This window comes from Hyaena hyaena, unplaced genomic scaffold (assembly GCF_003009895.1).
Source record: "Hyaena hyaena isolate Hyena2069 unplaced genomic scaffold, ASM300989v1 scaffold_2387, whole genome shotgun sequence".
NCBI lineage: Eukaryota > Metazoa > Chordata > Mammalia > Carnivora > Hyaenidae > Hyaena > Hyaena hyaena.
The window spans coordinates 3,886-31,112 of record NW_024083019.1 but is presented as its reverse complement, the minus strand read 5'-3'; the positions used below and the strand labels follow the sequence as shown (position 1 = coordinate 31,112).

Genomic DNA, 27,227 nt, shown 5'->3' with positions numbered 1-27,227 from the left:
TATACCCTAGGTTTGGAGAATGCAGTAGAAAAAGCCAGGGATCTGGAATCAGAAAGTCTAGGTTTATGCACCAACTTACTTGTCACTGAAGTGAGGTCTTCAGCCTATGTTTTCTCACCTGGGAAATAGGGCCTTCCTCAAAAGTTTGATGTGATAAACAAATCAGATGAAACATGTGAAAAGCGCTTGGCAAATCATCATGCAATCTGGGAAAGATCTGTTGCTATTACCTTTAGGTGTGTGCCAGATTTAGACAGCTTCAAAGAAAAGAGAATAACTACTCTCTTTTGCTCAATGGCTTTTTCGGTAAATGTAAACTTTTCTTTCAAAGAATGTTGTTTAAAAAAGTGAAAACCCTAGGGAGAAATCACAGTTGCCATATAGAATATTTCCCAAGTCCACCAAGCATTCACATCATCCTGTCGATTTTGAAAGTTTTCGCTCACATGTAAAATTAACAAACCTAAATGACTCCATCCACAGGCACAATAGAGGGCTGCGAACCTAACACCACAAAGTGACAGTGTAGGCCAGTCCTGTGACCTGAGCCTCATCCCACAGCCCTGGGGCATGTCACAACTTTCAGACCAACTCTGATTGGACCAAGCTCTTTACTAGAGGACATTTAAAGATGAAGGAGGAGGATGCTAGGACACCAGCCAGCAGAGAGAGGGAAGGTGATCCAGTTTCTATCAGGATAGAGAAGATCAGGACAGGCAGAGACATGTGAGGCTGGGGATGAGCTCACTGTCAGGTTTGTGAAGAGATAACTGGGCTAACATATTTTCTGTTCAGGCATCACACTGCACAATAAGAGAGAAGGAAAAGTGTCTTTTTATGGTCTAATCAGAGGCAAATATTAGAAATTTAAGGAGTCGACCCAGAAAATTCAAGGGGGCAGTGATAATGAAGTTTGAAGACAAGCATGCAGGTAATGGGAGCCTTGTAGGAGAGGGTCAGCAATACCTGGGTGAGAAGTATCAAGCCAATGGGAAACGAGTGGCAAATGGGAGAGGCGAGGTCTCCGTAAAGCAGGAGGCAAATGGGAAGTGTGGCATGCCCAGAAAAAGTCTCAACGTGTACAGCTGGCAGGAGATCCAGAAGCACAATCAGGACGCTGATCAGTGGCTGGTGATCAATCGCAAGGTCTATGATGTTACTGGCTGGGCCAACAGGCATCCAGGGGGGAGCCGAGTCCTCAACCACTGTGCTGGGGAAGACGCCACGGTAAGGAACTCAAAGCTCTGCCTTCTGTCTTTCCGCTGGCGGGTGGTTGGCTGCGTCTTGGCTCTCTTCCCAAAACCATTTTGAGTATGTGCTCAAACTCCACAATTGCCCATCTCCTCTCAAACCAATTCTTCAGGATTCATATACAGCAAAAATCTGAAAGCAAATTAAGCCTCAAGTTCTAGCTCTTGCTTTGGGATGAGCTCAGATGTTGACAGTGGATACTGTCCTTGAACTTTGGATTTGGTTTTGTTATTGGTGTTTTGTTTTGTTTGATTTTGAGTCATTCTTTCTTTCTTTAGTATAGTTGGCAGACAATGTTACATTAGTTTCAGGTGTACAGTATAGTGATTCAACAACTCTATACATTATGCTGTGCTCACCACAAGTGTGGTTACCATCTGTCAGTGTCTTTTAAGAAGAAAGTTGCAAATAGCTGAGTAAAAGCTAGTTAAAATAATATCTGTTCCAAGCTAGAAATTTCTCAAACTCTTATAAATGGGGTGTGTGAAAGAAAGGCAATAATTCATCTGATAGGCATCAAACTGCTGCAAATGACAATAAGGTAAACCTACAATTAAGGATAGTGCTTTTCTAATCCAAATCACAGAATCAGACTCGGACAATGTGTTGGCAAAGATGCAGGCCTTCAACCAACTTGGAAATAACTATCAAGCTCATTCAGCTTTAGACAGCTGAGCTGATGGATCTGTAGATATTTATGATGTTGATCTCCCAGAGGTTAGGAAAAGAGGATTCAGCATCCAATTCTAGCCAACAAGGAGGAATTAACTAATAAAATAGAAATCATCAGGACTTTAGAAGAAAATACCCATACCTTGTTCGTATTCATATCTTAAGAGGAAGTATCCTAAGCATAGTTAGACGTGTACTTTAGGTAAGTAAATCCAAAATGTTCAGCAAAAAGATTCTTGCGAAGGAAGATGGTTCAAGAGGAATGGGAGGCTCCCGAAGAGTTCTGACAAATGGAAAACCCCATAGCTACTTAGAATTCAGGGAGCTTTGGCTTTCCTGCTGGTTATGTGAATGTGGGAAAGTTGTTGACATACTCGCAGCCTGTTTCATCATTGGCAAAATGGAAATGACTTTACCAATCTAACTGGATTATGGTATATGGGACTAATGCTTGCAAAGTGTTTAGCACAATGCCAAACATTTAATAAAGTTTCATCAAATTTTAACTGTTATGATGTATCTCGCTGGTATCCATAGCCTCAGAGGTGTGATTATTATTTCCTGTTTACCTCCAGCTTAGATATCTTGATTATATTTTTTTTCATCTTATTGTGAACAGAGGGTCCCATGGTGGATAAGCATCATGCTCTCTAGTGAAGGAGGGCAGGACAGAAGGGACCTACAATCAGAAGCTTACTCTACAGCCTAAGAGGTGTTTGCAAGGTGTGCCCTGAAATACAGCTTTGGACCTAAAAAAAGGATAGTCTCTGTGAGCTGGCCTTCAACCCATGGCAGCATCAGCCCAGACGAGAGCACCATTCTTTTATTTGCATGGAAACTCTCCTCCGAGCTTCCACCCTCCTTATAAAAGGTGAATAATGATAGTCTTTCCCACGAGATCATTAATTAACTCATTCATGTAGTCAGCCATTCTAAAACCCTTGTTAAAGGCCCAGCATAATAATTAAGAGTACAGATTTGGGAATGAAAAAGGCACTGCTGTTTCTGAGGTCTCCCACTTACTAAGAATGTCTTGAGGAAGGTGCTGAAGCTCTTCAAGACTTGGCTTTTTTATCTAGAAAGTGGGGATAATAATACTTACATGTTAGTCTTGTGAAAGTCAGTAGTATTGATGGTGTTTGGGACTGATTAGGCACTGAAGAAAATGGCAGATCTTCTGTTTTATTTTCCTTAGTTCTTCTGAGATGGATTCTAATTTCTCCAAAGAAAAGATTCCATAAAACAAAATCGGTACATCAACTCCAGTTATTTCCCATCTGAGTTGTCTGATTGTTTTTAAACTATATGATTTAAAACTAAAGATGCAGTGGTAAAAATTACAGTCTTGGCCCAGTCTTCTAATGTGATGAGAGTTTTTTGGAGAAAAGCCAGAAACAACCTGTAAGTCCAAGAAGAATTGATTATATAGTTATCAATATATCCATTTCATGGGCTGTTTTGCAAGTATTAAATGAAGATGGCAAGGCATTTGAGGACAAGCCATGCATATGAAACAATAATTGGGCACAAGCTTCATGTAAGGCAATAATATGTTCCTGGACGTGAAAGGAATAAATACATGTGCAGCATTTCCAGAAGAAGGAAAGCAAGTTAAGTATCCTGTGTGGTGGTCAACCCACTTTTTATCTCTGGACACCACATTCTACGTAGGACACTGAGAAACTTGAGTTCTTTCTAATGAAGGCCAAAGGTCAATATGACTGGGAAAGGATGACGACCACTTAGAAGAAATATAGAAAAGTCCATCCAGCTATTCAGAGGGGGTACCATGTAAAAGACAGCAGAGCCATGTGCATCTCCCAAAAGATGGTATGGAACCGATGGAGGTAAGGCTAGGGCAGAAGGAAGAGGGGATGTGCACATACGTGGAGTGAAAATCGGATTCACGTTAGGAGTAACGACCCAGCCAGAATGAGCATCCCAACTTATTCACTTTCTTTTTAGGACAATATTGGTATGTAGCAAGTGCTCAATGACTATCATGCCATGGGGAGGAAAGAAAGAAGAGAAAGGAGAGAAAGAAAAGAGAAAAGGGAAGCAGAGGAAGGGTGTTGAAATCTGAGCCATGTCTTCTTCTACTTCTTCCACTACATGTAATGACACTACCCTAGTCAGCATCCCTCTTCACCCCCAATCACCACAACAAAACCAACCTGTATTTCTAAGTATTAGTGAAAGGAAAGTAATAATCAGTAATCATTAGTTGTATCTTCTCTAGGTTGTCAACATTTCTTAAAGAATCTGGTTCTCACTGGAACAATGATTAATGCAGAAAATAGGTGGAGAAGTAGAGTGGGGTGCTGAGGTGCTAACAGGTGAAGATGGGCCATGAGGAAATACCTTCTTTCAGAAAAGCCAGCCTGGCAGCCAAGTAAAGGCTAAACTGAAGAGGAGTCAGCCAAAATTAAGGAGGGAGCCTAGGGAATGTATTGACAGTCTGAACAAGGCATTGACCACAGGAAAGGAACAGAGGGGATGGCTGCAAAGGATGTTTAGATGACACAATTTATAAAATGTGGTGAGTGACTGGTTTAGTAATCAGGGAGAAGCAGTCTGGCTGACTTGTGCATATGTGACATAGGGACTAATGGCTACATCGATGACAGGATAGGGAAGCCAGGAGGATGAGCAGATTTGGGGGGGGGGAGTGTGGAGAGAGAGAGAGAGAGAAAGAGAGAGAGAAACAGAGAAACAGGGTTGTAGCTCCACAGAAATTATTACAGAAAAAAATTTCACTTGGTAGAAGCTTTCAAATAATGAAAGCTCTTGAGCAATAAAATGAGTTGCAACACAAAAGTAACCCTGTTTATTCCTGTGGGTGAAGGGGAATCTGAATAACTTCAAGTGACCATTCTCCATTGCAAAATGGCTTTCTCCCAAGAAAAAGGGTAAGAGGGCATTCCTTATGAACTGACATATTCACAACTCATGCTCTACCCAAAAAATGAGGGGACTAGTTCTAGTCTTTGCCTTGGTTGGAGCACATGAAAAATGAGAAGGGTAAGCATAACAGAAATCACTCGAAGAAGTGAGAATGAGTACGTGGTTGGGTGCTGACTATTCTGGTGAGCTTTTCGAGGGTAAGTAAATCAAAATCCATGTTGTAGTTCTCTTGCTTTGTGACTGTGTGTATATATGTATTTGCCAATGGTGTTTTCTTTCCTGAATTTGGAAAATTTCAACCCACCCCAGACAAACTGAATATAATACAAAGCATACAATCGCTTATTGATTTATTTGATCTTATTTTCAAAGCCTAAACAGTTAGCTAGTATGCTAGATCCTCCATAAGGTTTTAGAATGCCAGAATTAAAAAAAGTCTTAATAGTTATCATCACAAGAAAAAAATTAGTTACTATGTAAAGTGGTTGATGTTAACCAGGCTTATTGTGGTGATTATTTTCCAATGCATACAAATATCAAATCATTCTGTTGCACACCTGAATCCAAATAATGCTACATATCGATTATACTAAATTTCGGATGAGAAAAATACCGAAACCACTAGAGAAGGGACAAGTACACAATTTCATTACAATACAATTTTAAAAGTTCCAGGGGCTACATGCGTCTAGAAGAAATCATAAATAACTTTCCTGAGCTAGAGGGAGACAATATTAATATGAATCTTGAAGGGTGGGGAGAAGTTTTTATAGAGAGAGGATGGAGGAAGGCAGTCAAGACCAAGGAAATAGTATATGAAAAACTTCAGAACAATAGACAGGCATGGAATATTTATGGAATGAGGAGAAGTCAGATTTGGTGGACAAGATGGTTCATGAAGGGTAGTGGCAGTGAAAGGTAAGCCTGGAGAGGTCGGTTGGAGCCAGAAGCAAAGTGATTCAGGGGATTAAGACCTCATGCGGAGAGACGTCATTACTATCTGCCCCGCAGATACATACTGATTTCAGCATCATCCAAACAATCTGGCATCACTGCTCTCCTGAGAGGCCTTTCAGACACAGAATTATATGTGTTAAGGCTGGAATAAACGTTTATAGCTTCGTGGCTTTTAAAATCACATAGCCTTTAGTTCAAATCCCAGCTCTACTATTTACCTATTTACTGTGGCGTTTTGCGTAAGACGTTTCTCTTCTCTGAGACTTGAGATGGACATTTAGTCTCTTTCCATGATTTGGCTATTGTTGAGAGTGCTGCTATGAACATTGGAATACATGTGCCCCTATGCATCAGCACTCCTGTATCCCTCAGGTAAATTCCTAGCAGTGCTATTGGAGGTCCCAGGGGAGTTCTATTGTTAATTTCTGGAGGAGTCTCCACTGTTTTCCAGAGTGGCTGCAACAGTTTACATTCTCACCAACAGCGTAGGAAGGTGCCCATTTCTCCACATCCTCACCAGCATCTATAGTCTCTTGATTTGTTCATTTGAGCCACTCTGACTGGCGTGAGGTGGTATCACAGTGTGGTTTTGATTTCTATTTCACTGATGATGAGGGAAGCTCAATATCATTTCTTGTGTCCATTGGCCATCTGGATGTCCTCTTTGGAGAAATGTCTGTTCATGTCTTCTGCCCATTTCTTCACTGGATTATCTGTTTTTAGGATGTGGAGTTTGGTGAGTTCCTTATAGATTTTGGATACTAGCCCTTTAAACTGATTTGTTATTTGCAACTATCTTTTCCCATTCTATCAGTTGCCTATTAGTTTTATTGATTGTTTCCTTTGCCGTCAGATGATTTTTACTTGATGAGGTCCCAATAGTTCATTTTTGCTCTTGATTTCCTTGTTTTTGGGGATGTGTCAAGTAAGAAGTTGCTGCAGTTAAGGTCAAGAAGGTTGTTTCCTGCTTTCTTCTCTAGGGTTTTGATGGTTTCCTGTCTCACATTGAGGTCCTTCATCCAGTTTGAGTTTATTTTTGTGTATGCTGTAAGAAACTGATCTAGTTTCATTCCTTTGTATGTGCTGTCCTGTTCTCCCAGAAACATCTGTTAAAGAAGCTGTCTTTTTCTCATTGAATACTCTTTCCTGCTTTGTCAAAGATTATTTGGCCATACATTTGTGGGTCCAATTCTAAGTTCTCTATTCTATTCCATTGGTCTACATGTCTCTTTTTGTGCCAATCCTATAGTGTCTTGATGATTACAGATTTGTAGTAGAGGCTAAAGTCTGGAATGGTGATGCCTCCTGTTTTGGTTTTCTTCTTTAATATTTCTTTGGCTATTCGGGGTCTTTTGTCTTTGCATACAAATTTTAGATCCTTTTTTCTAGTTACGAGAAGAATGGTGTTGCATTTTTTATTCGGATTGCATTGAATGTGTAGACTGCTTTAGGTAGTATTGACATTTTAACAATATTTATTCTTCTGATCCATGAGCATGGAATGTTTATCCATTTCTTTGTGTCTTCCTCAATTTCCTACATAAGGTTTCTATAGTTTTCATCACACAGACCTTTTACCCCGTTGGTTGGGTTTATTTTTAGGTGTTTTATGTTTTTTTTTTTTTTTGTGCAATTGTGAATGGGATCAGTTTCTTGATTTCTCTTTCTGTTGCTTCATTATTGGTGTATAAAAATACAACCAATTTCTGTACGTTGATTTTGTACTCTTCACCTTTGCTCAATTCATGGATCATTCTAGTATGCTTCTGGTGGAGTCTGTTGGGTTTTCCTTGTAGAGTAAGTATCATGTCATCTGTGAACAGTGAAAGGTTGGCTGCTTCTTTGCCAATTCTGATGCCTTTCATTTCTTTTGTTGTCTGATTGCTGATGCAAGACTTTCAGCACTGTGTTAAACAACAGTGGTGAGAGTGGACATCCCTGTCATGTTCCTGATCCTAGGGGGAAAGCTTTCAGTTTTCTCCCATTGAGGATGATGTTAGCTGACAGCTTCCATAGAGGGGTTTTATGATGTTTAAGTAGTTTCCTTCTACGCCAACTTTCTCGAGGGTCTTTATTAAGAAAGAATGCTGTATTTTGTCAAATGTTTTTTCTGCACCTATTGACAGATTCATACGGTTTGTATCTTTTCTTTTGTTGATGTGATATATCACATTGATTGATTTGCGAATATTGAACCAGCCCTATAACCCAGGAATGAGTCCCACTTGATCATAGTGGATAATTCTTTTCATATGCTGTTGAATTCGATTTGCAAGTATCTTGTTGAGGATTTGTGCATTCATATTCATCAAGGATATTGATCTGTTTCACTTTTTTGCTGGGTCCTGACTGGTTTGGGAATCAAAACGATGCTAGCTTTGTAGAATGAGTCCAGATTTTCCTTCCATTTCTATTTTTTGGAATAGCTTGAGAAGATTGGATACTAACTTTGATTTAAAAGTCTGGTAGAATTCCCCAGGGAAGCCGTCTGGCCCGTGGCTCTTATTTGTTGTGAGATATTTGATAATTGGTTCAATTTCTTCACTACTAATGGGTCTGTTCAGATTTTCTCTCTCTTCCCGTGTGAATTTGGTAGTGCATGTGTGTTTAGGAATTTGTCCATATCTTCTAGATTGTCCAGTTTTTGGCATATAATATTTCATAGTATTTCTTGATAATTGCTTGTATTTCTGAGGGATTGGTTGTAATAAGTCCATTTTCATTCATGGTTTTGTCTATTTGGGTTCTCTCTCATTTCTTTTTGAGAAGCCTGGCTAGAGATTTATCAATTTTGTTTACTTTTTCAAAAAAAAAAAAACAACAACTCTTGGTTTCATTGATCTGGTCTATTTTATTTTTGATTCTATGTTGTTTATGTCTATCCTGATATTTATTATTTTTCTTCTTCTTCTGGGATTGGGGTGTTCCTGTTGCTCTGCGTCAAGTTCCTTTAGGTGCGCTGTTAGATTTTTGTATTTGGGCTTTTTCTATTTTCTTGAAATAGGCCTGGAGAGCAGTGTACTTTCCTCTTAGGATGGCTTTTGCTGCATTCCAAAGAGTTTGGATTGTTTTGTTTTCATTTTCATTTGTTTCCATATATTTTAATTTTCTTCTCTAATTGCCTGATTGGCTGTTTTAGTCTTTAGTAGGATGTTCTTTAGCCTCCATGTTTTTGGAGATTTTCCAGACTTTTTCCTGTGATTGATTTCAAGTTTCCTAGCATTGTGATCAGAAAGTGTGCATGGTATGATCTCAGTTCTTTTACATTTATTGAGAGCTGTTTTATGACCTAGTATGTGATATATCTTGGAGAATGTGTCATGCGCACCTAAGAAAGAGAATTCTGTAGCCTCAGAATGTAGGGTTCTAAATATATCTCTCAGGCCCATCAGGTCCAATGTGTCATTCAAGTCCATTGTTTCTTTAGCGATTTTCTGTCTAGTTGATCTATCCATTGCTGTAAGTGGAGTGTTAAAGTTCGTTGCCATAGCACATTCTTATCCATAAGATTGTTTCTGTTTATGATTAATTGTTTTATATATTTGGGTGCTCCCATATTCAGCGTATAGACATTTAAAATTGTTAGCTTTTCCTGTTGGATAGACCCTGTAATTATTATATAATGCCCTTCCTCATCCCTTGTTACTGCATTTACGTAACATCCAATTTTTCCAATATGAGTATTGCTACTCCAGCTTTCTTTTGGCTTCCAGTAGCATGATAGATATCTCTCCATCCGCTTAATTTCAATCTGATGGTGTCCTCAGGTCTAAAATGAGTCTCTTGTAGACAGTAAATAGATGGATCTTGCTTTTTTATCCATTCGGCTACCCTATGTCTTTTGATTGGAGCATTTAGTCCATTTACATTCAGAGTTATTATTGAAAAATATGGTTGGAGAGTCATTGTGTTCTGTGTAGGATTCATGCTTGTAGTGGTGTCTCTGGTACCTTGTATTCCTTGCAACATTTCCCTCATAGAGTCCCGCTTAGGATTCCTTGTAGGGCTGGTTTAGTATGATGAATTTTTTCTATTTTTGTATATTTTTGAAGACCTTTATCTCTCCTTCTATTATGATTGACTGGCTTTCTGGATAGAGGATACTTGGCTGCATATTTTTTCTGTTCATCACATTGAAGATTTCCTGCCATTCTTTTCTGGCCTGCCACGTTTCAGTAGATCTGCAGCTACTCTGATAGGTTTCCCTTTTTATGTGATGGCGCTTTTATCCATAGCTGTTTTCAGAATTCTCTTTGTCCTTATATTTTGCCAGTTTCCCCATGATATGTCATACACAAGATTGATTCAAGTTATGTCTGAGGGCAGTTCTCTGTGCCTCTTGGATTTCAATGTCTGTTTCCTTCCCCAGATTGCTGCAGTTCTCAGCAGTAATTTGTGCAAGTACCCCTTCAGCGCCTTTCTCTCTCTTTTTCTCTTCTCTCTCTTTATTATTCTGTTTGATTGTATCACTCAGTTCTCGAACTCTCCTTTTGTGCTCCTGGATCAGTTTATCTCTTTTTTTCTTGGCTTTCTCTTTTTCTATTATTGTGTCTTCTAATTAACCTATTCTCTCTGCCTCTTCAACCCGTGCATTGGACGACTCCATTTTGTTATGCATCTCTTTTATAGGTTTTTAAATTCATCACAATAATTTTTAAGCTTTATAGCCTTTGTAACAATAGCTTCTCTTATGTCTTCCATGCCTTTTTCAAGCCCATTGATTTATTTATGACTATTGATTTAAATTATTGTTCAGTTATGTCGCTTATCTCTGTTTTCTGCAATCATTTAGCCATCACTTCTTCCCAGAATTTCTTTAGAGGTGAGTTATTCCGTTTGTCATTTTGACTAGCTTTCTTCCTCTTGTCAGTTTTTTTATAATGTTTTTTTTTTTTTTAATTTCTGAGAGAGAGAGACAGCACGAGCACGGGAGGGCCAGAGAGGGAGGGAGACACAGAATCATAAATGGCTCCAGGCTCTGAGCTGGCAGCTTAGAGCCCTACGTGGGGCTTGAACCCATGAACCGTGAAATCATGACCTGAGCCGAAGTCGGACACTTAACTGATGAGCCACCCAGATGCCCCTTTCTTGTCAGTTTTAAAAGATTATTATGTACTCTCTACCTGAGAGTTCTGTTATCTTAAAGGAGGCTTATTGACTGTCCACAGCCTTTCTGTTCATGTATTTCTTTTAATGGTGTCTCTTGGTGTCTCCTTTTGGGACTTTAGTTATTTTATTTCTGTACTCGTAGGGTTATTTTGTTTCTGTACTCATACTCTCTACTCTGTGTACTTTGGCTTGTTTCTTGAGGTTGTCCTGGAAAAGAACACAGACAGACAAACAGGGAGGAAAACACTCACATGAACAAACAAATCAAACCAGCAAACGAAAGGAAAAAAGGAAAAACAAAACAAAACAAACAAAAATACCACAAAAAACAAACAACAAAAATAGCAAAAGACAAAGGACAGCCTAAAAGCATAAAACCAGAAATCTCATCTACAAATGACGAGTAGTGAGTGTGTTGAGGGAGAAGCATATACAAAGAGAGAAATAACAAGTGTGTGAAGAAAGAGAAGTTGAATGTTGACTAGGCAGAGAGACTAAAAGGCTTATTTCAGATAAAGAGAAAGGAGACTACTGCAGGAGGTAAAAATAAAAGAAAAGAAAGAAAAAAAGAAGGAGAAAAAAATGAAAATAATGTTACCCAGAGAAACTATATATTCTGATTATTTCAGAGAGAGAGAAAGGTAGGTAATGATGGAGATAGAACATGCATCAAGCGAATGGATTCTATATGCCTGTTTCAGCGAAACTATATCCAGAAAACCGGGTCCAGAGGAAGGGAGAAAAATGGACCAGATAAAGGAAAATATTTGTCTGAATAGCAACAATTGATCTCAAGTTAATCCAGCAATGCGTCAGTGTTGCTCTTGGGGGAGGGCTGCTTCCATATCCAGGTTCAGGTAACCAAGCAGCTGTGTAGTGCAGATGGGCATGGTTTGGTGCAAGCAGGTCTCGTCTCCACTATGCTCCCTCGGCCCTGCCTCAGTGGTTGTGGGGAGAAAAATGGCAACCCCACTGTCCACTCTCAAACCAGGCGTTGCAAAGCACTCTTTTGGGTCCGATTTCACTGTGCTGTGGACGTGGCCAAGGTGGGCCGTGTTTTATGTCCCATGTCCAGCCTCGTTTCCAAATCTTACTCAGTTTGCAATAATAATATGCCTGGGAGTATAATCCTGCAAGCCCAGGTGATTTCTACTAGGGGATCGGAGGATCGACTATGGGGCTGGCTCCTCTTGAATCTGACCGCGACTGCGATCCCCCTGCACAAGCCGAAAGAAATCTCCGTGACTATAAGCGGGCTTTCTCTCTGAAAGACTTGCAGCTAGAGATGGAGTGATACAATTCCTCTCTGTCTCAGCCATGCTTTTTTCCTCCCTTCCAGGGACTGTTCTAAGATTCCCCAGCTATTTTATTTTCTTATTTTTGTCTCTCCGCAGATGCGACTCCCTCCCCTCCTTGCCTCCATGTCCCAGCTAGTTTTTGTCTTCCTGAGTTCACAATCATGCACCTATGAAGCTGTCTTTTTAGTGGACTCTGTCTCCTTTCCTCCCAGCTTCTTGCGTTCAGAGTTTTTTGGCCTCAACCCTTCTTTGTTTGAAAGATGCAGACAGAATATAGCAAACTCCTGACTTCTCCGCCATCTTGCCCTCTCTTTAATCACCTTAATCTCTGAATGGCTCTCTTAATGGTTTGGGGAACTAAGTTTTAGACTTGGAGAATGTGACCGTTAAGAAATACCTTTGATCCCTCAGGCAATTCCTACATGGCAATGAGAAACAATGAAATCTGGCCATGTGTAGCGACATGGATGGACCTTGAGGGTGTTATGCTGAGCGAAATAAGTCAGGCAGAGAAGGACAAATACCATATGTTTGCNTATAGGAGGATTAGGAGGAACTTGACGGAGGACCAAGGGGGAGAAGAAGGGCGGAAATGGTGGGGGAAAGGGAGAGAGGCAAACCATGAGAGACTCTTGAATGCTGACAAAAACTGAGGACTGATGGATGTGGGGGGGAGGGGGGGATGGGCATGAAGGAGGGCACTTTGGGGATGAGCACTGAGTGTTATGTAAAAACTAATTTGACAATAAACTATTTGTAAAAAAAAAAAAAAAAAAAAAAAAGAAATACCTTTGAAATTATATAGTGCATAATTTCCCAAGTGAGTCAGAGGAAGTATGCAGAAGCAGAATGGACAGTAGAGACTGTACTAGTTCTAGCAAATACAAAGCCCATTTTTCCTTATTGAATCTAGAGACCTTTAAGAGAAGTCTAAAGAGTTGATATTGCACCCTTGTAGTTAATGGTATTCATTATATAAATACCGTCTTATAATTTAGGCTTCTATGTAGTTCTTAGGTGTATCTAATGTTGCTTTACACGTTGTAGATGGAAGATTCATTATATTTACTAAAATAATTCAGAGTTCATACCACATTAGGTATTAGAGTATAGGAAGAAAATCTCTGCTGTATAGAAGAGAATGTAGGTATTCAGTTCTTAGCACTAGATGTATACACACAAGAACTATGGCTAATATGTTGATTTGCTTAATTCCTACAATAGCTTTATGAATTGCTTGGCTATTACCATCACCCTTATGTTAGAGAAGATAGAAGCACAGAGAAGGTCAAGAGACTTGTCCACAATTCCAGAGCTAGTGAGTATAAAACCAGAATTTAGGGGCAGGAAGACCATTCCAGGATTCATTGTCTTAGTCAGTACTATGGAACACCAGAGCTTTAGAGTCATGTGTTTGGCTTCGCATATTCAAGTTATGATCTTGGTTATATTTCCTCATTTGCAATCACTCCTGTAGCCAAAGCCACAATAGCAGAAAGTCTAGCATCTACCTCTTGGAGAATTTTCCTTTTCCAAAAATGGTTTAAATCCCTAGGAGTGAAGAGAGTATCTCTTACTTCTAAATATGAGTAGTATATGAGAACCACCACTGCTTCTCAAAGCCTCTATGAGGTGCTACTTAACATGGACCTGAGATAGGGAAAAGCACAGCTGGTCACTTGTTTGTACCTGGCTGTTACAACCCTCGAAGAGACTGCCTTAGCATTTTTGGTTTTTTTTTAGAAAGAACGATGAGTTACCATCACTAAAAAACTTTGCCAAGAATGTGTTCTTTAGACAATCCAGACCTCAGGGGGCTATGCTCCAGTGCTATCTTGTGCATTTGTCCTACACTACCATTGTCAACTTTCAATTGTTTTGCTGTTGTTGTTTGGTTGGTTGGTTGGTTTTTTGGAAATAACTTAATTCAAAGGCCCCTTTCCTCTTGATTCTGGCCAAGAACCAAGAGGGAGGTTTAATGGGAGATATGATTTTCATAGCTACTTGTGGTTGCTTTGTGCCTCTGTGTGAGCAACTTCCACCAAGCCTGATGTTGGCCTTAAAAGATTCACCGTGGCTCATTAATTCAAGAACACTACATCTTTTGGTGCTCTATAAAATAAACCGTGATATTTCCAATGTTTAATAATATCCTGGCTGTGTTGGGGAAATTAGGGGGATCTCCAGCAAGAGGCTTTCATACAGGATTTCAAAAGGTAATTTTCCGGGGGTCTGGGTGACATCCAGATACGGCTAAGGTCATGATCTCAAGTTTTTGGTTAGAGCCCTGCATCGGGCTCTGTGCTGGTGGCTCAGAGCCATGATCCTGGATCTTGGAGCTTGCTTCTGATTCTGTGTCTCCCTCTCTTTCTCTGCCCCTTCCCCACTCATGCTCTATCTCTCAAGAATGAATACATGTTAACAGAATTTTTAAAAAATCGAAAGGTAACTTTGACTATTCAAGTTGAAGCATCAACCTGGGATTAGAAGAAATCTGAGAGTCTGCTGATTCCCAAGATGGGCACAGGATGAGGTAAGGAAGGAAACTGTTCTATAGATAAACACATGTCTCTTAAGCCTCTATCAATTCTCTGTCATTTATAGGATATCTTCAGAGCCATGCACCAGGACCTTGACCTCGTAAAATTGTATCTTAAGCCACTGCTTATTGGAGAGCTTTCCCCGGAAGAGCCCAGCCAGGAGAGAAACAAAAGCGTGAGTGAGGTCTCAGGACTCAGGAACATGTGGAGGGATGTGGACAAGAGCCAGTTGATCATTTCCTCACATACCCAGGAATTGATCATTTTCTGTGAGAAACTTGCCATTATGCCTGGGGGAGCCTGTAATAGCAAAAATGAGTAGATTTTGCATATTTCAGAACAATGTCACCCTCCTTCGATACTCAGCGTTTTAAAATCTCTGTGTAAGAAAGGAAGGAAAAGTTTGGTCTTGCTCCAAATAGAATCCCCATGTCTCTAGTACCTCCTTACGCCAGGAAACATCCAGATACAATTTTTCGCCCAGTGACTGCTTGTAACTGATGTCTGTGTATGTGTTTTCTGCTCAAGTATGTTCCGTGAAAACAAGGAATATGTATATTTTTCTTATCTCTGTGTCCTCAAGAACCCACCTGCAGAGGATTAAGCATGTAGTAGGGACTCCATAAATAGCTCTTGAATGAAAGGTGTGATACCCCAACAGTATCCTTTTTTTACATTTGCTGAAATTATAGTTCAAGGAGAAATAATAACTTTCTGAAAGTCTCATAGGTAGTGTAGCAAAGAATGGGATTCCAAGTCTTTCTTTCTGGACCCAATCCCTTAGGTATTCCCAAGGAAGGGTGCCACTCTTTCTTTCTATAATACTTGGCTACCTGAAATACCGCCTTCCAAAGTTCACTGTCTGTTTAAGATTAGACATTCACTACGATGATTTTGCATAAAGCTTAAAGGGATTTTATCTAATAGTGAGCATTTCTTTTTTTGTAATTTTTAAAAAACTGCTTACATCCCGTGCAATTCTTCCAAAACAATTTGTACCTAGTGCTGTCCCATGTATCATTGTCCCATGTATTCTATCCATGGGGATGGATAGAATAAGGATTCTATTTCTGCTTCAAGAGATGAGGAAACCACCTTGTCAAGGGACAGGCAGTATCTGAGGACACAGAACTGGTTTTGTGTAGAACTCAGACACTTAGCCTCACCGCTCAGATCCATGTGCATCCCACACAGCTGGGTGTCAGGAAGCAGAGCTCTAAATTTGGCAATGAGGGCTCCAAGGGCTCATAGCTTAGATTCATAGCCCAGCCCTGCCACCGTTTGTATGGGTTCAGGCCAGTCCCCAAACCTCCCCATGGCTTAGTTTCTCTCTCCGTAAAATAGCAACAACAGTAGCACAACCTCCTAGGAGATATTGAGGGATTCTTGAAAGAGTTAAAGGCACTTCAAGTGCTTAGGAGAGTGGAATGTAGTAAATGCTTAATAATGTTGAGATACTATCATTATCATGAACTCAGCTGTGGCACCAGAAATTCACACACCTCCCGATATGTCCCCATCATTTACGGTAGGAGGGTATATAGATTAAAAAAAAAAAAAAAAAGAAGGTGATGCAAAGCTTGTTTTTCGTAAAATTTTCTTGAAGGAAAAGAAAAATCCCTAATGGCTGAGAATTATAAGGCAATCACTCATATCTAAAATAATATTGGACTTTGGACTTTGGGCTAAAGGTTTGCTGTGTATTTTGTTTAATCCATGTGTGGATACTCAGGTGTGTGTGTGTGTGTGTGTGTGTGTGTGTAAATACATAATACTCAGTTATATGTAAATACATAATTAGTTTGAGCATGACACTTATGTAAGGAAGCATGGGTTGAAGTCGTGTCTGTCAATGACTTGTTGATGATTTAAACCAGTTGCTCTTTTGGACTTGCTGACCACTTACTCTGTACAACAAATGAGTTGGAAAAGATGGTCAGGTTGGTAGGCACTCTAGAAATTGCCTCTTAAACTAATCCAGGGCCACCGACATTCCAAAGTTGATGGGGGCTTGAGAGATGACCCCAGGCAGAAGATCTTTTAAAACTTGGACTTATGAATTTTGCGATGAAAATTTTGCAGTTAGAATTTTGTTCATAGTTCTTTCTTTTTATACTGGAAATTTCTCTCCTTTTCTGTATCTTAACCATCTTGCTCTAGTTCTTACACCTTGATCATTGTGTCATGTGTCCTGGGTTCAAACTCATCAGTCACTAAGCTGAGAAATATTCCTTCCCAGGCCTTGCACTGACTCTCCAGGTCATTGGCAAGCTTGTAAACCAATGCTAGCCTTGCATGTGCACACACATGCACACATGCATGTTACAGAGACACTGGACCAGATAACCGCCCCCCCCCATGCACACACATACACATCAGCAGACATTCACTAATGCCACCAGAAAGCCTACCTTTTCTAGGAATCCATCAAGTAGCTCATAAGAAAGTCACCCTTTGAGCTCATCTAAGTTAACTATATTTTTCTATGCTCATTATCTTTAATGAAAGGACTCTTTGCACATATTGAACTGTGCTGATGTAGAAAATTCTATACCACTAAGTAGTGTAACACAGGTCCATGTAGACAACACAGTTCCCCGAGGCATAATTGATCAATCAACCTGAACCAATACTGATGATTTAAAAGGCAACTGTTAGACACAATAATCTCCCAGACACCCCAAACCCCACTGTTTCCGAGTTCCAAAACAGTTTAGGAACCGTTTACAAATCATTAGTCATCTTTCTCTTCTCCTGAAAAAAATATTATCATAACCTTTTTAAAAGGTTTTGTGTGTTCATGGTTTTTATGTTTTTAATTTTGCCCAATCAATACCCTTACATTTGTATTCATAAAATTAAGGTAATTAAATTTTAATGAAAAGTAATAAAAAGGTAATAAAAAATAATAAAAGAGATTATTAATTGTGTTCATTTGTGTTCCCTTGCGGGAACTAATTCTTTCCGTGAATATTTATTTCTCAGCCCCAGTTGGTGGAAGATTTCCAAGAACTGTGGAGAACACTAGAGGCCATGAACATGTTCAGTGTCAACCCGGTGTTCTTCTTCCTTCTCTTCACCCAGATCTTGATTTTAGAAACCCTGGCTTGGCTAATGGTGTGGCATTTTGGCAGCGGCTGGCTTGTGACAGTATTCATTTCTCTCCTTCTCGCAATTTCCCAGGTAAGCAACTGTTCTCAACCCAGGCATTGGCTTTACGGGGAGGTTCAGGGTGTCTTCTTCTCCGTGTAGACCAGTGCCAGCTGCTGCCTGACACTTCCTGGCAAGCTACCAATCAGTGTCTGGCACCAGCAAGTTACCACACCTTGCTAGACCCAGACTCTGGTCTGTAGAATGGGGGAAACAATTTTTTATGGAAATATTCTCTACCAAACAAGTTAATGTGTAAAACACCTAGCACAGTGACTGGCACATAGGAAGTATATAATTTATGACAGATGCTAATCTTTGCCCAATTTTATCCATACCAGTTCAGTAACTGAAGTCATTTCTCAGCCATGTAACTCTCGTCTTTTTCTTTTATTCATCTTCCCAATCAATAAGAAGAAAGAGAGGCAAACCAAGAAACAGAATCTTAACTGTAGAGAACAAATTGACAGTTACCAGGGAAGAGGTGGGTAGGAAATGGATAAAATAGGTGATGGCGGTTAAGGAGGGAGCTTGCCATGATGAGCACCAGGGGTTGTATGGAAATGTGGAATCACTATAGTGTACACCTGAAACTAATATTACATTGCATGTTAAGTAACTGGAGTTTAAATAAAAACTTAAAAAAAAACATATGGATTCCACCATAAATGATCATCAACAACTGGCACATAACAGAACATTGGATAAATCCTTCTTGAATGAAGTGTGAATCTCTAAACATGGCTTTCTGTGAGCACAACGCTGTGTTGTGGATACCAAAAGAAATGCACCTGGTTCCTGCCCTTGGGAAAAGGGTCTTCCACTGTTGGAGATGGATGTTCAAACTTGTAAACATACTATGTGACAGAATGACATTGATATCAAAGAGAGGAATCAGCATGTGTTGTTGAAGCAGAAAGAGGCAATTAATTCTCATTGGAATAATTGGAGAAGTTTTTATGGAAAATTAACATCAATGTTAATTCCAGAATTTTATGTTAATTTTCTTCTTGAAAAGTCAACTTACTTTATTCCTTGAAAAACAATTCTTTTGGAAACTGGAAAGGAAAGAAACGTTTGTTTAATGCTTAGCATAAGCCAAGCGCTTTGTAGGTATTTAAGTTGTCCAATAGTCCATGAGTAAAGTATGATTATCTCTACTTATCAGACAAAGAGCTGGGGTTCAGAGGTACATTGACTAACTTGCCAGGATCTGTGCAATACATACAGGTAAAGAATGGTTTAGAACCCAAATCTGCCTGACTCCAAAGGCCATACTCTTTCTACTCCTCACTGGAGGGTTTTGCTAGTGTCAAGGAAAGTGTTCTAGGATCAGAGAATAGTGCAATCAGAGAACCCCATGTACAAAGGTACACAAGTGTGAAATAATAGAAAGTGAACTTGGCTTGGGATCAGATGAGATCCCCCACCATTCTTCTCCAATGGGCCCTGGAATCTATGAATGGGCTCATATATTAATTTCCTCTTGACTCCTCAACTTCTCTAACAACAATTTCATCTCTTCTAGGTTCAATGTTTCTTTCTGCAGCATGACTTTGGACACCTTTGCGTGTTTACTAAGTCCAAGTGGAACCACCTGATGCAAAAAATTGTGATGAGTCATTTCAAGGTACAGGAGGTTCATGGAGCATGATGGGATTCTCAAACATCATTTCATTTTTTAATCTTTATTTATTTTTGAGAGAAAGAGAGAATGAGCAGGGGAGAGGCAGTGTGAGAGGAAGACACAGACTCTGAAGCAGGCTTTGGGCCATAAGCTGTCAGCACAGAGCCTGATGCGGGGCTCGAACTCATGAACCGCGAGATCACAACCTGAGTGTAAGTCGGACGCTTAGCTTACTGAGCCACCCAGGCGCCCTTCAAACATCATGTCTTAAGGCAACGGTTAACAAGTTGGTTTGTGCACTCATATTAATAGAAAAATGTTTGTGTACAAATAGTTGGGCAAATAAATGTCAAAATGCTAAAAATGTAGAAACTGTATGTATATATACTCTATATACACATATATACTAATATGTAACATAACTTTAAATATATATGATATGATAAACTTTAAACATATATATGATATGATAGGATTTGAAATTTTTATGAGAAAAGGCTTACTTTTATTTAGGAAATTCCAAATTTCTGGAACCCCAATGAACTCTTTGGCCCAGGCCCTGGTACTCCATTAAGAAACGACCTCACAGGAGAAGAATTGTGCTTTTATAAATGAAGATGTGTTCTGTAAAATCTAAATAGGAATGTTTGTAGAAGGGGTCTGAACATTTAGTGCTGGGAACCTACTGGAAGTCAACAAGGCTGATTAGTCTTGGAAGGATAAGGTTATGAAGAAGTAAAGGGAAGGATGCGGGATAAAAAAAAAGTGAAGAGAAAGAAAGAGAAAGAGTGGACAAGGTCAGGTGGCACTGTTCAAGTGTCACGGGTTGCAAATCCCAGTAGTCTACTGGAAAAAGCAGTGGTGATGATGGCAGTTGGTCATGTACCCCCCAGCCAAACTCCAGAAAGGCAGGTGCTTTGTCCTATGTGCCACTGCAGTGCAGTGTCTAGTGGAGTGTTTATCACATCATAGGCCTTCAATAGCATTTATTGAGTAGATGGATGGATACATGGACAGGTGAGCCAAGGTAATGGCACAAGACTGCTAAGGGCTGGATTTAGCTCTGACTCTGATGGGACTCCTTGTGTGATCTTGAATGAAATATATTTTTTAAAAAAATTATTTATTTATTTCTGAGAGAGAGAGAGAGAGAGAGAGAGAGAGAGACAGCATGAGCAGGGGAGGGTCCGAGAGAGAGGGACACAGAATCTGAAGCAGGCTCCAGGCTCTGAGCCGGCTGTCAGCACAGCGCCCATCATGGGGCTTGAACCCACGAACTGTGAGATCATGACCTGAGCCAAAATTGGACGCTTAACTGACTGAGCCACCCAGGCGCCCCAAATGAATCATATTCTATCTCTGGTTCTCAGTATTCTCATCTCAAACATTAACAGCTAAACTGGATGTCTGTTTTTCTATGACATTCTAGGATTTAGTGACTCTGTAGTATGGTCCACATGGTGGGAAATGCTTCTGAGCTTTCCACTAAGTCAAATCATGCATTCAAGCCAGCCCATTTTGGGAAAACTCATAAGCACTGACTCAGAGCTTATTTGTTTTGCTTTAACACAGTGGTTTTATATTGAACTGGAAGATACTTAAATTCACAGTCTTAACAACCCTCTTTCCAGCTGAGCAAACTAAGTCTAAGTAGAATAAGTAATACAAAGCTGGACCTCGATTCATATTAGAATTGTCTGTTAATGAAAATGGAATGAATAACACATTGTCATTTTATGTGATAAGTTTCATGTAACTGGAATATTCCTGTAGGTACACACTTCTGTACTGTGTCCACTAGCGCTAGATGGACAAATTGTGTTTGTATCCACTCAGAAATCTTCGATAGAATAAAAGCAAAGACAGTTTCTTATGTCCTGGTGAGAATTAAGGTAATGGACCTGCCCACTCTCCCAACCGTATTTTGAGGAACTCAGAGGAAAAGGAGACTCATGTGTCCTGGAGGTAACTGCTGTTTGACTTGGTGCCAGTAGATGTCATATTTCAAGCTCCACCCTTGCTGGTGCCTTAAAAAATCACTGCTTTCCCATTTGTTCAAATTTGTACACAGCTCTCTTTCTATAAATTGTGTTGCCAGAAACAGTTTTACACGAGTTGAAATGAATATAACCTGATGCCTCATGAATAGAATAAATGGGTAGTGCTCTGAAAGTAAATCGAGAATACTCTGCATTTCCAGGCAAAAGCAGGGATTTGTGAGCAAAATGAATATGGGCTTCAGTCATGTGCAGCAGAGAGAACTAGCTGTAGGAAGGAAAAGTGGGTGAGAGGGAGATAACAAGGGAGACTATAATAGAAGCAGCAACATCACCTTCTACATACATCATAATTTTAAATTTCAAGACTTGATGTCACGCCAATTTACTCTCCCCTGTGGAAAAGCACAGATATTAAGATTTTTTTGGAAGTTTCATTCACTACATGTGCTAGTAAGTATGTATATCTGGCCTTTGCAGTGTTTGCACAATAAAAGAGCCCTCCTGCAAGCACATCATGAAATATCTGCACATATTTCAGATTTCTGTGCAATATTCAAATCGAAAAGGACTCGCTGTAGCCTATTTTTCAACTCCCCTTCCCCAACACCCAGCATGCACAGTTTGAAAACTATAAGAATCAAGTATTAGTATAGGGACAAAGACATAGAATATTTGATATTAAGGTCTGCCTTGAAAATCTGGCCTATCCTGTTTCCATGACTGCAACCTAAAATAATTTAGGGGAGAGGAGTGTCAAGCATGTTACTTCAGGTAACCTTTTTCTCATCCATTCCACGGAGGAGGAAACTGCCTAAGGCCACACATACCTAGTAGCAGGATTTGAATTCAGGCCAAAAAATGGCTTTCAACCAAAGCTTAGATTCCTTATATTGCACCAAGAAAGGACTTAGCTTGGAAATGAAGAATGACTTACGGAGGTTAGTTCATATATGCAATTTATGCAGCTGATAATCTTCACTTGCCTCTTGCCTCCAGGGCAATTGTTGCTTCCAGACCAAAAGGCGTGAGTGGAGCCAGCTGCTTTAGATCACACCCACAATTACTCTGACCACTGTTCTAAGTTCCAGGACCTTGAGCTGTCAAGATCTGCTCCCTGACATATCATGAATGGAACCTGTCTCTCCTATTACCTATTTCCACAGATAACTGTTGATTGAGAGGCTACAGTCAAAATGCTGTCTCCTAAAGGATTTATTTATCAAAGTGAATCATTGCCTATCACAGTGTCCTTTTTTCTGTATTGCTCCCATTAGGTTATACATTTCATAAGTATGGGAACCCCATTTTATCTTGTCTAACTTTATATTTCAAATGCTGGCTCTGTGTCTGACACATGGGATGCACTTCAAAATAAATGACGAAAAGAGCAAGTGCACAATTGTGAGTGGGTGGTAGCAGTTTGGTGGGAGAAGAGCAGAGTGTCATGGAGACCCTGTAAGGGGAATAAAAGTTGATGAGTGCATGTTCAGTTTGACATATCATGACACACCCACAGAGAAATTTTTAGAATGTGATTTCCCATTCTATCTTTTATTAGTTTTTTTTTTTTTTAAAATACATTTACTTATTTTTGAGAGACAGAGAGAGAAGGAGCACAATGAGGGGAGGAACAGAGAGAGAATGAGTCAGAGAATCTGAAGCAGGCTCCAGGCTCTGAACTGAGAGCACAGAGACTGACTCGGGGCTTGAACTCACAAACCGTGAGATCATGACCTGCGCAAAGATGATGACCTGAGCTGAGGTCGGAAGCTTAACCTATTGAGCCACCCAGGCATCCTGAAAATGATTTCCCTTTCAAGCATGAGAAAGGAAACTGAATATCTCAGTAGGCCAACTTTTTACATACATCATCTCATGTCTCCCCAGACACCCCATGAAGGTAAATTTCATTATACCACTTTTACTGAAGATGGAATAGGACCTCAAAGAGGGTGAAATTTACCCAAACCACACAGCAGTGTTTATACATCCAGCATATGAAGCCACATTGATGTGCTTCCAAACCCAGCTCTATTGAGACCTTCACACTGACATTGTGAGAGATAAAAATCACCCGCAACCTAACTACAGAGGATTTGAGTTCAGCATCATTTAACATATTTTTATTCTCAGGGATTTTATATGAGATCATAGAAGCCTGAACATGCAATATTCTGAGCCAAGACCCTTGAGAGATCATTTCAGATTCATGATTCTTTGAAATACTGATTAAAGCAGGCCTCCCAGGACCATTTTTCCCCCCAGAGCTACTTAAAGATTTAGAGCTGAGTTTTCTTTATTTGTAAAATAAGAATATTCTCTGTCCTACTTATTTTAAGAAATTTTTTAAATGAGGGACCCCCCCCCAAAAAAAAGAAGAATGGAAAAACATTACATTTCACAGGTTTTTGTGAATTGTCATGATCAGGAATTAGTCTGAATTTGTGTTCCTGAATTGCATAATTATTTGTTCATAGATTTGGAAAGTCTCTGCCCAATAAGCCATTCTGTGACCCATCAGTCTGGGGGGCAAGTTCCAGAAGCTCGGATATCTTACTTTGACTTTGGAGATGCATACAAAAAACTCTGAGAGTGAAGGACATTTCAGGAGAAACACCTTGCAGCTAATGGAACCTCTCTTCTCCTCAGGGCTTGTCAACCTCCTGGTGGAATTACCGACACTCGCAACATCACGTAAAAACAAACATCTACCCCAAAGACCCAGATGTTGATACGGGTGCACTTTTCGTGCTTGGAGAATTGCAACCTGTCAAGGTATGTTTAGAATTCATGAGCACATGAGAAATGTTCCCAGAAGTGGTTCCTGGAAATGTCTATGGTCTTGTCCCAGAAAGATTGAGTTGGGGGCTCCCACTTCAAGCACCTTCTCAGAGCGGGTCTCCTTCTTTTAAGTCCAGGATGTAGATGTGGAATAATTGAATTTGGGGCTGTATGGATATAAGTAGGTGTGGAGCACGTGATTCTATGGCCTTAAAGGACATGACACAAACCTCATATAGCAAAAGGTATGATAACATGTGTATCACCTGGCTAGAGCAATTCTGGTGACAGACAGGTCCTTGCCCAGTGGCCGTCACCACCCTTGAGGCAACACAAGCTAGTGTTAGGTAGTGAAACCAGATTGGCAATGACTCTCCAAAGCTTATTCCTTCAGAGAACACATACCAGTATATCCAATAAGTACTAAGTAATAAATATCTGAGTAACTAGTTATCTCAACTAATTTTAGCTCAGTGAGAAAAGGCTGTGCTGGTATTCTGAGTTCATGTTCACTTGGTTCATTTATACATGAACCACAGCCCAAATGCTTTGTATGACACTTGGAGATGTCACCCCTTATTTGGATTTGTTAAACAATAGAAACGGAGAGTCGACTCCAGAATTTCTCAGTTGTTGATTTTTTTTAACCTCAACTTAAAATCATTATGTAAAGGACTATTCCCAAAATTTTAAGGAGAAAATCTTACTTCAAAAAAGGACGTACAAGGATAACTACAGAAAGATCCCCTCCCCCGGAGAAATGATAGGTCCTGAGTCAGGTGCTTAGAAAAAGGCTGCCATTTTCTGAAACAATTTAGGAGTTTTATTAAAAATAAGCATGTAGCTCTGTCAGTTGCTGCCTGAACTTTGTGCTACAGAAACCAAAAACTGTGCAACTTTTTGTAAATAAGTTTTCCTAGTTTCAGAAGACTGAACCTTCTTCTCCAGCTAAATTAGGAAACAATCTCTTGACTAGATTAAAAAAGAATCTCTGGCTGTGATTACAAATCAGTTGCTTTTGACAACGGCTCCACAAATAAGTTGGACCTCTCTGATGTTTGTGGACTCCTATGCTCATCAACAAAAGTATGAGCATGACGCTTTGAATTTTTTAGTCACCCCCACAGAGCGAGAAGGATTTGTCTGACTGAATTTTATGAAGCAGGCTGACCGTACCCAGAAGGACCTCTTTAAGGCTATGTTCAATATACATGCTGCCTCTTTACAAATGATACATTTTATAGCAGATTTTGGGACATGTCCCTAGGCCTTAGGGTTCTGTGTAATATGGTTTCAGAGCCACTGTCTGAGACAATGCTTGAAATTATTTAAACTTTAAAATTCAGTTGTTTTACATTACAAAAATGGTTCTAGTGAATCCTGAACTTTTTCTTCCATCTCACTTTGTTGCCAGTCTTTCTACCATTTTCTTCAAACACTCTACATGCCACGTCGTGGGCTCATGTTCTGGAAGACTTAGAGCCCTCCTTTGGAGTGATACTCAAAATCAGTCCTCCGTCTAAGTGTGTTAGCTCCCAGAAACTTCCACCTGCTCTTTTTTCCCATGTTTTCCACTACTTACATATCTGGAGCTTTGAGAGTAATTGCAAAGAGCTCTTTTAACATTATCAGCATGCTATTTCTTTTTATCTATGACACTAAGAGAAGGAAAGGTCAACCTTACTATCCAAATATGAAAAGAAGACTATCTGTAGGAAGGGAGGTATCAACAAAATGGAGGAGAGCAGATATCAAGCACTGCCCCTAGTGTTGTGACCAAGTGAACATACAGTAAAAATGTAGAGCAGAGGTAAATTTTCATTTTCATTCATTCAACTAAACAGTTACTGTATGTTTACTACGTACTGAAGATATAACCATTACCTCTATGGCTCCCCTCAAGATGTTTGCTGTCCTTATGCACTGAGCACATATTAAAGTAACTAAAGAGATTCCTAGAAAATTAATCAAATTCCCAGCATTTCAATTTTATGTAATATCATTACACCTTAGAAATAATACATCACAGTGTGAGATCCAAGATGAGAACACACAGAAGGAAAGATGGGACAGATAAGAGGGGCCATGCCTATATCTTTTATCACATGAACATTTGATAAAAATCTGTTGAATGAATGAATGGAGATGGAAACTAGCTTCAAGCAGAATTCTAAACACGATAGTTAAAAGGAGCTAGGAAAACGTATGAGAAACGTATGAGAAACATTTTGATCACCACTTCACTGCATAGAAGGCAAAATGTTTTAAAATAGCTTCTATAGGATTTTAAAAAATCACAACCCCCATAGTCAAATGCAAAAATTACCCACATTTAATTAACGCAGAAAGATGCTGCAATATTTCCTCTTATTCCAATTGTTGTCCTAGTGTCTCAAGTTTGACAGCCAACAAATTCTGATCATATGACCCTTTCTATAGAAGTTTTAAATACACACACACACACACACACACAGAGCAATATTGTTGAGTATGACGATAACAAGTATTATCTCTTATTTTAGCTTTATGCTCTCTCCTTTCAGTTTGGCAAGAAGAAAATCATGTACATCAACTATGAAAAGCAGCACCTGTATTTCTACATGGGTGAGTCTCCTTGGAGCTATTTTCCCTAACACTCATATACTTGAAGCAAGCCAGACGGCACAACAGCAATGGTCTCACAGAGAGACCGGTCCATGTTTTATTGTGACTTGGAAAAGCAGCATGCCTTATTTTGGACTTCCTGGCACAAAAATCTGAAAAACATAGAGGAAAAGCAAATAGGGATTTTTAATGGCCTGGTAGATGCTCCAAGAAGGTTGGAAGTCAAGATGCCATTCAAGGGGTGTTGTATTGGGGACTCTCATCCAAGAACAACTAAACACCTGCTAAGAAGAAAAAAATTAGTGGTATTTGGATAGGGAAGAAAGAGAGAGAG

General features: G+C 39.7%; 1 protein-coding gene across 1 annotated transcript; it reads left to right on the top strand.

The window, feature by feature from the left end:
* Window positions 1-906: 906 nt before the first annotated feature.
* LOC120227477 (fatty acid desaturase 2-like protein FADS2B) lies at window positions 907-26,922 on the top strand. Its single transcript, XM_039225588.1, has 6 exons — window positions 907-1,227; window positions 14,796-14,906; window positions 17,717-17,914; window positions 19,410-19,511; window positions 24,158-24,283; window positions 26,833-26,922. The coding sequence occupies exons 1-6, from the start codon at window positions 907-909 to the stop codon at window positions 26,920-26,922; spliced, it is 948 nt and encodes a 315-aa protein (XP_039081519.1).
* The last annotated feature ends 305 nt before the right edge of the window (window positions 26,923-27,227 follow it).

Coding starts and splice junctions, on each gene's coding strand:
- LOC120227477 (XM_039225588.1), top strand. CDS start 907: ATGAAGTTTGAAGACAAGCATGCAGGTAATGGGAGCCTTGTAGGAGAG. Junction 14,907..17,716: donor GCCAGGAGAGAAACAAAAGC/GTGAGTGAGGTC, acceptor TTTATTTCTCAG/CCCCAGTTGGTGGAAGATTT. Junction 19,512..24,157: donor TTGTGATGAGTCATTTCAAG/GTACAGGAGGTT, acceptor TCTTCTCCTCAG/GGCTTGTCAACCTCCTGGTG.